At 37.8% G+C, this 12,628-nt stretch overlaps 1 protein-coding gene across 2 annotated transcripts in view; it reads left to right on the forward strand.

Annotated features, from left to right (window-relative positions):
- Window positions 1-11,239, forward strand: part of Blos4 (biogenesis of lysosome-related organelles complex 1 subunit 4) — a 147,259-nt gene extending 136,020 nt beyond the window's left edge. The window contains exon 3 of one of the 2 annotated variants that reach the window (XM_067140489.2): window positions 8,543-11,239. In XM_067140489.2, the coding sequence (XP_066996590.1) occupies window positions 8,543-8,656 (114 nt within the window). In that variant the 3' untranslated portion in view covers window positions 8,657-11,239. The remainder of the gene's footprint in view (window positions 1-8,542) is intronic. The other variant, XM_067140487.2, reaches the window with a different exon arrangement.
- Window positions 11,240-12,628: the final 1,389 nt, after the last annotated feature.

Below are 12,628 nucleotides of genomic sequence, written 5' to 3' on the forward strand. Positions count from 1 at the left end.
TCTCATGATTTCGATTAAGTATCTCTTCATTTGTGATTCGATCTACCCATCTCACCTTCAGCATTCTTCTGTAACACCACATTTCAAAAACTTCTGTTCTCTTTCTGAGCTTGTTGTTATCCATTTTTCATTTCCATACAATGCCATGCTCCAGACGAAAGTCTTCAAGAACATATTTCTAATTCCTATATCAATGTTCAAAGTAAGCCAATTTCTTTTCATAAGAAAGGCCTTCCTTGCTTGTACTAGTCTGCATTTTATGTCCTCCTTACTTCTGCCATCGTTAATTATTTTACGACTCAAGTAACAATATTCATCTACTGCCTTTAAGACTTTTCGTAATCTATTTTTTCCTGCATCACTTGACTTCATTTGACTGCACTCCATTACTTCTGTTTACCGGGTGAGTTGGCCATGCGGTTAGTGGCGGGCGGCTGTGAGCTTGCATCCGGGAGATAGTGGGTTGGAATCCTACTGTTGGCAGCCCTGAAGGTGGTTTTACGTGGTTTCCCATTTTCACACCAGGCAAATGCTGGTGCTGTAACTTAATTAAGGCCACGGCCGCTTCCTTTCAACTCCTAGGCCTTTCCTATCCCATCATCGCCATAAAACCTATCTGTGTCGGTGCAACGGAAAGCCACTAGCAAAATAAATTACTTTTGTTGTGGACTTATTCATTTTTATCTTGTACTCCTTCTCCAACTGTGTCCATAGCAATCAGCAATTTCTCCAGATCTTCTGCAGATTTGGATAAAATAACAATATCATCGGCAAATCTCAGGGTTTTGATTTCCTCTCCTTGGATTGTTATTCCCTTTCCAAGTCCTCTTTGATTTCCTTCTATATAAGCGTTGAAAAGGAGGAGGGGACAAACTGCAGCCTTGCCTCTTTTCTGGATTGCTGCTTCATTTTTCATAGCCCTCGATTCTTATCACTGCAGACTAATTTTTATACATATTGTAGATAATTCTTCTTACCTGATCCTGATCATGTCCAGAATTTCAAATAGCTTTGTTCAGTCTACATTATAGAATGCCTTTTCTAGATCTACGAATGTGACGTACATGGGCTTGTCCTTAATTTGGTCCTCTAATAGCAGACGTAAAGTCAGGATTGCTTCATATGCTCCTACATATCTTCTGAAGCCAAATTGATCTTCTCCCAACTCGGATTCAACTGATCTTTCCATTCTTCTGTAAATAATACGTTTTAAGATTTTGCAGGCATGAGATACTAAACTAAGGGTGCGGTAGTTTTCACACTTGTCAGCACCGGCTTTCTTCAGAATAGGTATAACAACATTCTGCCAAAAATCGAATGGCACTTCTCCTGTATCATACATCTTACACATTAAATGGAATAATCTCATCACGCTGGTTTCTCCTAAGGCAGTCTGTAATTCTGACAGTATGTCATTAATTCCAGGTGCCTTGTTCCAATTTAGGTCCCTCAAAGCTTTGTCGAATTCTGACCTCAAAATTGTATCTCCCATTTCATCAGCATCAACAGCCTCTTCTTGTTCCAGAACCATATAATTTACTTCTTTACCTTAGTACAGCTGTTGGATATGTTCCTACCATTTTTTTTACCTTGTCTTCTTTCCCTAGAAGTGGTTTTCCATCTGAGCTCTTAATGTTCATACACCTACTTTTCTTTCTCCAAAGGTTTCTTTGATTTTCCTGTATGCAGCATCTTTCTTTCCTACGACCATACAACCTTCAACATCCTTGCACTTCTCTTTCAGCCATTCTTCGTTAGCTGTCCTGCACTTTCTATCTACTTCATTCTTTATTGCCTGTATTATTTTCTGCCCTCCTCATTTTTTGTGTTCTTGTACTTTCGTCGTTCGTCAATCAGGACTAGTATCTCCTGAGTTACCCATTGATTCGTAGTTGATCATTCCTTCTCTCCTAACTGTTTATCAGTAGCCCTACTGACCTCTATTGTGCTTCCTTCAGCCCTTTCATTTAGTCCTTATGCAACATGTTCCTTGAAACCATCCCTCACACTATTTTCTTTCAACTTGTCTAGATCCAATCTCCTTGCATTCTTTCCTTTCTTCAGTTTCTTCAACTTCATTTGGCATTTCATGACCAGCAAGTTCTTGCAATCGGACACCTCCAGTAGCAGCGATTAGTGGGGGCGAGGGGGGCAGTCGCCCCCCGACTTTGTGGAGAAAAGGATATTCCATTTCAGCCACCTGATTTTTTTTTTTTTTTTTTTTTTTTTTTAAGTTTCGACAGACTGAAGAACCTGACAGTAATTAAAAAACTCACCTGAAAGTAGAAAATTATATTTTAAAAAAGTATTTTTTTCAGTCCCTATTGTTTTGGAGCTAATTCCTTAGCTTAATTTATTTAATTATTGAGAATTATACTTAGCAGAAATACGCAGAAAATATCATTCGTTGCGGCTAACCGATTCATACAACGTCACAGCAAGTAAGTAAAATTCTTTCAGGAATAAAAATTTACTTTGTCCACCTATTCAATACAATTATATTTTGTAGTGTTTAAATCCTACGTGAATTACAAACACAATTGTATAAACTACGAACCATCCATACAGTTGGAGAAATTCCAATTTACGCTGTAGTCAAGTTCTAGTCAAGTGAACACATGTATAAACTTTCATCCATACAATTGGAAAGTTCCATTTTATGAATTGACAATTTCTAGTCATTGTTTTTATTTGCTTCCTAGTCAGAAATCTTGGATGTAATTATTGTACACATTGTAAATCTATGTAAATATCACCCAAATGTAAATATCACCCAAAACACAACTTTTTGTATATTTGTTAAACATAAGACCATTGTATTTAGTTTTAAGATCTAATGTTTAATGGGATTAAGACTTGACCTTATGATTATTATTAGGCTGAAGATGCCCATAAACTAGGGCGAAACATGTTCCTAATTAGTGTTTGTAATTCATGTAGGATTTAATCACTACAAAATATAATTGTATTGAATAGGTGGACAAAGTAAATTTTTATTCTTGAAAGAATTTTTCTTATTGTTATCTTCAATACTGAACAAGATGAGATTGGCTATTTGTCACAGCAAGTAGTCAGCAAGTAGTGGAGACACGCGCAGCATCGTGTAGCATGTGTTGTGAGGAAGGGTAGCAGGGGAATAACTTTGCTAAGGTCATTTACACTGAGGTATGATTCACCCGCTTGCCGCGTACATTCGTCAGTCTGCTAGTCTCACTCATTCAGTGTGTCTGTGCAGTTCTATCTAGTGTCTGTTACTTTGTTAGTGTGTAGCCAAATACTAAATAACACCTTAACTGTATAATCACACTGAACTTCTATTTAATTGTAATCCATGTGTAATTATTATTCTTTGATGAAGGTTTTATTGTACAGTACTATTATACCATACTAAATTTGGTAGACTCAACCTTTATGTCTCTATAGAAATTTGCTCAGAGAGCTTCAAAATACTTACCATTTTGTAGATTTTTTTTTTCAATTTTGTTGCCCCCCGCTATAGCCCTAGATCCGGTTACTTTTTTGTTGTTTATACATTTTTTGCCCCCCACTTCTAACTCCCAAACACTGCTACTGGACACCTCGATCTCATTTCTTTTCAGCCTTTATGAGCTTGTTTCTGCTTCCCAGCTTCATCTGGAGAGCAGGCTTCAACACTCATCGAGGGGCTATCTTGACAGGATTTTCAATCTTGAGGTGGGAAGTGTCAGACAAGAAGAAAACTGGATAAACAAAGGCAGAAGGAAAATTCAAAAAGATAAATTCAGGAGGTATTACTGCTTCAGTTGCTCATCAATGTACTGTATTAGGAAAATGAGGAGTGAGGTAGTTTCCCCGCTGTTTTCCTCAGTGAGCCAGACAGCTATTACGAATCAGTCTGCCAAGTCCACTGAAATGCATACACCAACTGACCTTATGAGCAACACTTTCACACCTTTTATTGCAGTGACTGGCTGCATAAGAAATGGTATTACTAACATCGTTGATACCTCAATCAATGTTACATTGTCAAAACAAAGGATGACACTGAGGTAGGTCATGGAAAGTAACAAATTTGTTTTAATCCATACCAGAAGACACAGTGCACTGTAAAACACCATACCTCACCAGAAACGTATACGGGCAGTATAAATTAATATCATGGTAGGAGGGCACTTCTTTATCTTTTTGCCTGTAAGCTATGGGATGAGTTGTTAACTTCATATACTGTGCTGAAAAGGTGGGCTGGAGGATGTGTTGTAATTCTTGGATTCTTCTTCAAATGTAAATATAAAAAGTATAGTGAAAAACATATTTATGGAGTGAATGGTTAACTGTAACAGAAAGCTGGAGTAGTCATGTGTAAGGAAGGACAATTTAATTTTATTTTTCCAAGAGGTTGGTAAACTCTCTGATTCTAGCACTGCTGGCCAGGTATTATCAGCTGATTTCAAAGGTTTAACTGAGAGTAAAAGAAAGATCCCTTATTTCAGGTTGTCAATATAGATTAGCTTTGGAGGAGGATATTAATATTTTTGCTTATAACTTGTACAAAATAAGTAGAACTATAAAAATTTGGAATCTCTGCAAATATCATTGACTGCTTGGCTCAAATACCCAAAGTTAGCCTAAGCAGGTCTGCAGTTTATTGGGGTCCTACCAAAATGTGTAGATGCTGAAAGATATTTCAGTAAATACAGTTTAGTTGTAAGGAGAACACTAATTGAATCAATCATTTAAGAAAGGGCTCAATTACATTTTTTTTTTTTAACACTTGTCTTTTGTGTGGAATGGAGTCTGAATGGTGGATACATGGTCCTGTATTGAAATGGCTCAATTATTATGGAAGAAACAGTAAGTACAATGTAATATTCATTTTAGAAAGGGCTTGACTACTGGAATTGAACCTTTTCTAAAGTGAACTTGCCTGGCACCTAGTGATCCCGCATCCTTGTACAAGATTTTTACTATCTGCAGCTATTATGTATGTATGTGTTCAATATTCATAAACTTAAATCTGTTATGCATGTTTACCACGAAGGCCAGGGAGGAAAAGTAGCCAAAAAGTAGTATCAAAAATTAAGCTCCCAGAAGGAAACCATAATTTAATTTCATGATTAAAAGGCCTAAAGAACTTAAATGTAATTACACTCATGTTCATAAAAGCCAGAACACCTTGAAAGACTAGGGATAGCAAGTTCATATTCACAGGACAAGTGCATTAGTATGTCCTGAAGTAATTATTAGCATTTGAACATGTTGGCCCTCAGGTTCATGGTCCCATCAATATCTCAGCACACCACCACCGACTGGTAAAATGTGCCTGCACCTCTCGTTGTCACTATAAATCAAAAGTAATGGATCATTGTGACTTGAAGACGCGCAGGATGCCTCGCAGACGTATGTGAGAATCGTGCCGTCAAATGAGTGAGTTTGAAAGAGGGCGCATTATTGGCATGAGAGAACGTGATGCATCCATTCAGGAAATTGCTGCTCGTGTGGGATGAAGTGTGTCGGCAGTGCAACGGGTGTGTACAGAATGGTTCACAGAAGGTCATAGAACACGATGAGATGGGTATGGTCACACCACCCAGACCACCCTCCAAGAAGATCGGCATTGCAGGACAGATCTGCATTCTCCTCGGATCTGGCACAACAGTGGAACATCGTACACTATCAGGAGTGACAGTCCGTCGCCGTTTATTGCGGTCTGGGTTACCGGCGTGCCGTCCATTTCTCCGCCTACCTTTGACTAATGTGCATAAACATGTGCAACCACATGTTGCTGCATGAACACGTGCCTTCTTGTTGTCACAGGATGTCAGAGTGTTGCCCCGGCCTGCCCGATCACCGGACTTGTCGCCAATCGAAATGTGTGGGATATGGTGAAATGACAGGTGTGACGCTGTGATGCAATGTCAACTACGAAAGATGTACTATAGAACCAGGTGAATGCAGCTTGGATGGCTATACGTCAGGGCGCCATTAACACCTTGTATGCGTCGATGCCATCACGCATGGAACAAGTTATCAGTGCCCATGGAGGACCCAGTGCCTACTAGGCAACAAGACTTATGCTGAACCTAGGTGACTGAAATGGTAATCGTTTCTGCAGAACATACTAATGAACATGTCCTGTGAATATGAACTTCCTATCTCTAGTCTTTCAACGTGCTCTGTTGTATGGTTTTTTTTTTTTTTTTTTGAACATGAGTGTATGTATGTACATTCATCCTGGACCACATTAAACATCATGTTCCTGAGGAGGTAAGAGAACTTAAATCTCTACTTGGTTGGTTTTTATCATACTCTTTCAACATCAATTCTTGTAGCTTTTAATATATTTTTTCACTGAAGATGACTGAAAATGAGCCGAAACATGTTTGATTAAAAATCATTCAGTCAAAAGATGGATACATGTATTGAACAGGAGGATGTAATAAAATCTTTTCTATTGTAAAGGAGTTGCTTGTCAATGGTATTGTGAGAGAAAGAAGTGCCTCGGGATGCGATAGTAAGCTTACAGCCCACTCTGTGGAGTTCAAGTATGACTCCAATAATCCGGGACAAGTTCAAGCTGTGCATACACCAGCCCAGTGCATCTCGGCGCCAACAAAATAAAGGACTTGTTTAAACCGATGTGTTACATCCCTGAAGAACATGAAAACTTTTACAGGGAAATTCTTGCATGGCCTACTGTTACAACAGACAATGATGGCTGGACCGAACAAGTGGCTGCGTGGTTTGGGTCACGTAGCTATCAGCTTTAATTAGGGAGATGGTGGGTTCGAACCCCACTGTCGGCAGCCCTGAAGATGGTTTTCCGTGGTATCCCATTTTCACACCAGGCAAATGCTGGGGCTGTACTTTAATTAAGGTCATTGCTGCTTCCTTTCCACTCATAGCCCTTTCCTATCCCATTGTCAGTGCGACGTAAAAGCAAATTTAAAAAAAGTTATAGCTGGAAATGAATCTTTCCATCTTTATTGCATATACACTAATTTGCACTATGTTTGCACACATTTGATATGCTTTGAATAATAACTACTAATAGTGTCATATTTATATTTTATCACTTAACATTGATGATTTATATAAATGTTCACTACAGCGCCGGCCCCGTGGTGTAGGGGTAGCGTGCCTGCCTCTTACCCGGAGGCCCCGGGTTCGATTCCCGGCCAGGTCAGGGATTTTTACCTGGACCTGAGGGCTGGTTCGAGGTCCACTCAGCCTACGTGATTAGAATTGAGGAGCTATCTGACGGTGAGATAGCGGCCCCGGTCTAGAAAGCCAAGTTTAACAGCCGAGAGGATTCGTCGTGCCGACCACACGACACCTCGTAATCTGCAGGCCTTCGGGCTGAGCAGCGGTCGCTTGGTAGGCCAAGGCCCTTCAAGGGCTGTGGTGCCATGGGGTTTGGTTTGGTTTGGGTTCACTACAGTCCTTTAAGAAAGGGCTCAAAAGTAACATACGGTAATGAGTTAACTAATATGTTTGCTGTACATTGCACACTGCCAATACTTACTGTACATGCAACCAGACTCCATCCATGAAACATACAACATTCAAATTAATGTGACTAATTTTTCACATACTGTAATACGTTTTATGTCTCTCCTGAAAAATTAGGATTGAGGTAATTGAGCCCTTTATTAAATGACTGATTCAATTACAAAACAAAATGTTCAGGCATGTTCTGTGATTTCCTCAAAAGTGTTACTGGTTCATGAACATGACTTAAGTTAATTTTGTATATTTTTATTAATCTCATTTTGTATCAATAATCATTTGATCTTTGTTTTCTGTTGTGCTTTAGCCTATGTCAGTTTAAAATAAATATACTTCATGTGTTTTTATTTTACTATTAGCTTTGTTCAAATATTATTCACATTTATACCATCACATCAAAAAGTAGTGTACAAGTCATGAAAAATAAGAATACCAATATACAGGCCTTTAAAAGTATTTCATGTAATATTGTTGTTGCAAAAAATTGCCACTCTTGATGATACCTTCATGCTATGATTAAATCTATTAATAAGTACAGTATTTAATTTAATCTACTAGATTTAGATTATAGTCACTTAAGTGCGGCCAGTATTCGGGAGATAGTAGGTTTGAACCCCACTGTCGGCAGCCCTGAAGATGGTTTTCCGTGGTTTCCCATTTTCACACCAGGCAAATGCTGGGGCTGTACCTTAATTAAGGCCACGGCCGCTTCCTTCCCACTCCCAGGCCTTCCCTGTCCCATCGTCGCCATAAGACCTATCTGTGTCGGTGCGACGTAAAGCAACTAGCAAAAAAAAAAAAAAAAAAAAATTAGATTATCAGAAGATCATTCCACCTAAAGCTATGGATTACTTCTAGCCTCTTTATTACTTTCAGCATTACAAACTGTTTGCACTGTCTGTCATGTGTATTGAATTAATTTATTACAGGGGACATAACTCAAATACTTCAGTAGCTCATCTGTATAGCAAAGAATGTAATTTTGTGCAGACTATAGCAATAATTCATGCATTGCAATTTTTGTAGGACTAATGCGACTTCTTTTTCTTTCTTTCAGAAAAAGACTGATTCCATTGTTTCAAGGAATGTAAAATCTCCATCATATGAAGCACCCGAAATTTTCAACACAGCCAACTTTTTTGTGACTGAAGAGAATTCTGAATCTGTTTAGATTAAAATAAAAATTTTAAAATGAGTATATATGATGATTCCTTTGGTAACAAATGAATATGTGCCATGTAGGTTGTTGAAAGAACCCTTTCATTTTCATTTCCTTAAGCCAGTAATGCTGTCACTTAATGTTCCTTAATGTATAAACTTGTAATACAGTAAACCCTGTTTTAGCGGAACCTTATGAACGGGAAAACAGTCCATATCGGAAAATTTTCAGTGAGTCAGGGATGACTAAGATGCTTTTCTATGATAGCTGTGGAGAGGAAGACAGCATAAACCTTAAATTTAGAAAAGATAGTGCAACATAAAAAGCAAGAAAAGTTCAGATTTAACTGAGTAATTTCTAAAAAGTCAAAAGGGTTAGAAAAGAAAAGCAAAGTTAATTTTATAAATTGTGTAATTGTAATTATTGTTTGTAACAAATTTTATGTAAAGTGGCTACATTCAGTATGATAATAATTATTCTGACGGTCTGTAGTGGGTTGGGGAAGAGACGGCAGGGCCATACGGCTGAGCGAATAAAATTTTCACTTAAAAGAAAAACTAATATATTTAGAATCTCTCTCTTTTTCTCTCTCTCTTTCACTTTGTTTCTTTTTTCTTTAGCAAGAAAAAGAACAAATTAGATAAGAATAGTGGGTGATCGGTAACTCTAAATTACAGGATCTTCATGGCCTGTGTGGAGATGACTTTGCTTTTTTTTTTTTCCTTCTTTTATTCCTCACTTCAGTGTGCTATAGCCATCATCATTGCTAGGTAACATTATCTGGAATTTTCAGATGACCCCTAGCTGCAAGACATATTCATGTCAACAGAGGGTAACCCCATACTACTTTGTGACTAGGAGGAAAGAAATTAAGTCAAAAATGGGAGAAACTGTTAAATTTGGAAATCCTAGTCACAAGAAATAAGATAGAGAAAAGGGAAATGAAGGTCCACATTTATGGTTTCTTTCAAGACATTACAGCGACCAGGGCTATGACATCGCTGCTTGAAGGAACTAGAAAACCTACATGATACAGAAATAAAATCCTTACACTACCCTAAGCTTTACATTCTACAGAAACATTATCTCCCTGTGTCACTCGGAAGTTTCTAGAGTTACATTGTTTAGGATGTAGAAGTCTACCTTACTGGTTGCCCCAGCACCCCAGCTGCCTTAAGTGAGGTGTGAACCTCAGCCGATGATCTGACTGTCAAGTCAATCTTTCACAAGTGTAAACCAGTCCCTTTTATATTGGCAGGCTGGCATTCGTTGGATGAGGAGAACACGGTAGGAGCAACTGTAGAAGTGACCTAAAAGGAGGTGCCAACCCATAACCATTACATTTTACCCTAAATGACAGTTCCAACATAGGCTTGTAGGTGGCAGTCTCAAACAAGTAAGTGACATCTGTAGATAGCAGAACTGCATACGAGAATAGAGTTCAGCGTATCGCTGCAAACTGTCTCTAAAGCCAAATGTTTAAATTGTTGCCCTACTCTAGGGAGAGGCTTTCTCCATGTCTCAATAATAATAATAACAATAATAGTAATTGTTAATGTACAGTACAAAAAATATTAGGTTAATGCACATAATGTAGGTAGTTTTTGAAACTAATTTAATAGCGGAGTCCTGTAAATAGGTTTGATCAGATTGATCTGAGGTAAACATATGGGGGCTGCAAAATAATGTCTGAGGTGGGAGTGGGAAAATTCCTTCTCAACCTGCCCTGACACTTTCTGTGTTATTTCTTTAAAACGTGTAAAGTAATACAGTATATATTAAATAAGAATATGTACACTACTGTGCACTGTGAGGAAGTTTGTGTGATTTGTGTTAGTGCTGATGACCTAGTGTATGTGTGTAATTATAGTGTCATTATTGTATCTACTTACACACAAAATCTTATAAATCTACTGCTGGGTTATCTAACAGAGGTATTTACTTATAATAATAATAATAATAATAATAATAATAATAATAATCGTATGGCCTCAGGTACAGTGTGCAGGCATTTCAAGTTGACGCCATCTGGCTGCCTGCTCATCAATTTCGACATTCCGTTTTACTCTAGGCCCACTAGATAGCAGATAGAGTAAACCAAAACTCTCTTGGGCGACTATGGCTGAGGTTTTAATTAATTTAGTCGGGTAAACTCCAAATGTGTCACCAGAGATCATTTACATGCCGACATCGTACAACATGGAGTGTCGAATGGACTTTTTCTGCCCTTCAAAAATCCGACTACCTCTGCCGGGTTTGAACCCGCTATCTTGGGATGTGGAGGCCAACACTCTACCACTGATCCACAGTTTAGTATGATTTTTATTTAATTTTTTAACCATCTTTATGAACTAGAATCGTACATACATCAGGAAAAATGTCTGGTCCCTTGGGTTTCCACTGAAGACAGGTTTACTGTATATGTAGGTTTTATTAATCATTAGAAATTCATATGTTTAATGATTATTATATCAAATGTTGCAGTATATATTTTATTGTTCAATAAAAATGAATATAGAAGTTATAATATTTACTGTACATGCTTTTATGTTTTCCTTTGTTCTTTTGAACATAAAAATCTGAACTGTGTTGAAAACAAAATGGATTCTATATTCCCTCGGTATAGTCGGTATCCTCGACCTTTGGTACTGTAAGTGTACCTGTGTGCACTAGTGAAGAGTATACTCTACTTCCTTAGTAGAATATTAAAGTCACTGACTGGTGTCTTCCATACTAGAGTAAATTACTTCTGAAGTATGTTAGTCCATCCAAATGCCAGCAGATTAAATTACTACTAAAGTAAAATTTTGAAGAGAAAGTTCTTGAAGTATGTTACTGTCATGCATGGAGTTAGTTAGGAGTTGACTTGTTGACTGAACTAGAATACCATGTCTTATATGGGAGGAAGACTTTTAACTTGTTCATGGATTACGTAGATTACATTGACGATATTGACGAAGAAAACGACGGGAATGTAGTAGTGCATGAAATGCGAGATTTCTTTGATATTTACACAGAGAGAGAGAGTTTAAGGAACAGTTTGGTCTTGGGGGGAAAAATCCTTTACATTTCTACTAAATCTGTTTTTAAGATCACCGAGCTTGATAGCTGCAGTCGCTTAATTGCGGCCAGTATCCAGTATTCGGGAGATAGTAGGTTCAAACCCCACTGTCAGCAGCCCCGAAGATGGTTTTCCGTGGTTTCCCATTTTCGCACCAGGCAAATGCTGGGGCTGTACCTTAATTAAGGCCACGGCCGCTTCCTTTCCAGTCCTAGCTCTTTCATGTCCCATCGTCGCCATAAGACATATCTGTGTCGGTGCGACGTAAAGCCAATAGCAAAAACAAAAAAAAAAGTCTTAAGATCATTTACTACAGAATTCAGACAATAATTCAGCTGTATCTCCCAAATTACATTTGTTGTGTACCCTGAAAGTGTTTCATACCAGATCATTTCAGTTATAGTTTCTGGCGATATTATGAACTTTCACTGCACAACTGCTGGTTGTATCTTTCATATGGTGTGGTTGGAGCACTACTGAGGTTAAGAGAGAGGTACATAAATATGCCTGCAAATGATGCTGAATGTTGGGAAAATAAAAGGAAAGTATTCTCATACAATTAAGTCAATTAATTTTTCAATTCTTTAACTTCCCCCTCTTTCATTGGATTTTCTGAGAATACGTGTTTCTTTACTTTTAAAGCAGATTCCAAATATCAAATTTCACGTCTGTAACATCTTCATTTTTGAGATAACAGTAGCCTAATTAAAAGAATTCAACACCATTTTCAGTCACTTTTACCCCCTCCACCCAAGTGGTATTTCTGAAAACTAAAAATACATGTTTCTTTATTTTTAATAGAGATAAAAAATACCAATTGTCACTTCTGTAACATGTTAAGTTTTTTTAGATACACTGTATAAATTCTCATTTTTAAATTTCACCCCCTTTTTAGTTCCCCTTAAGAGGAGTTTTCAAAAACA

Source organism: Anabrus simplex, chromosome 2, assembly GCF_040414725.1.
Source record: "Anabrus simplex isolate iqAnaSimp1 chromosome 2, ASM4041472v1, whole genome shotgun sequence".
Classification (NCBI taxonomy): domain Eukaryota; kingdom Metazoa; phylum Arthropoda; class Insecta; order Orthoptera; family Tettigoniidae; genus Anabrus; species Anabrus simplex.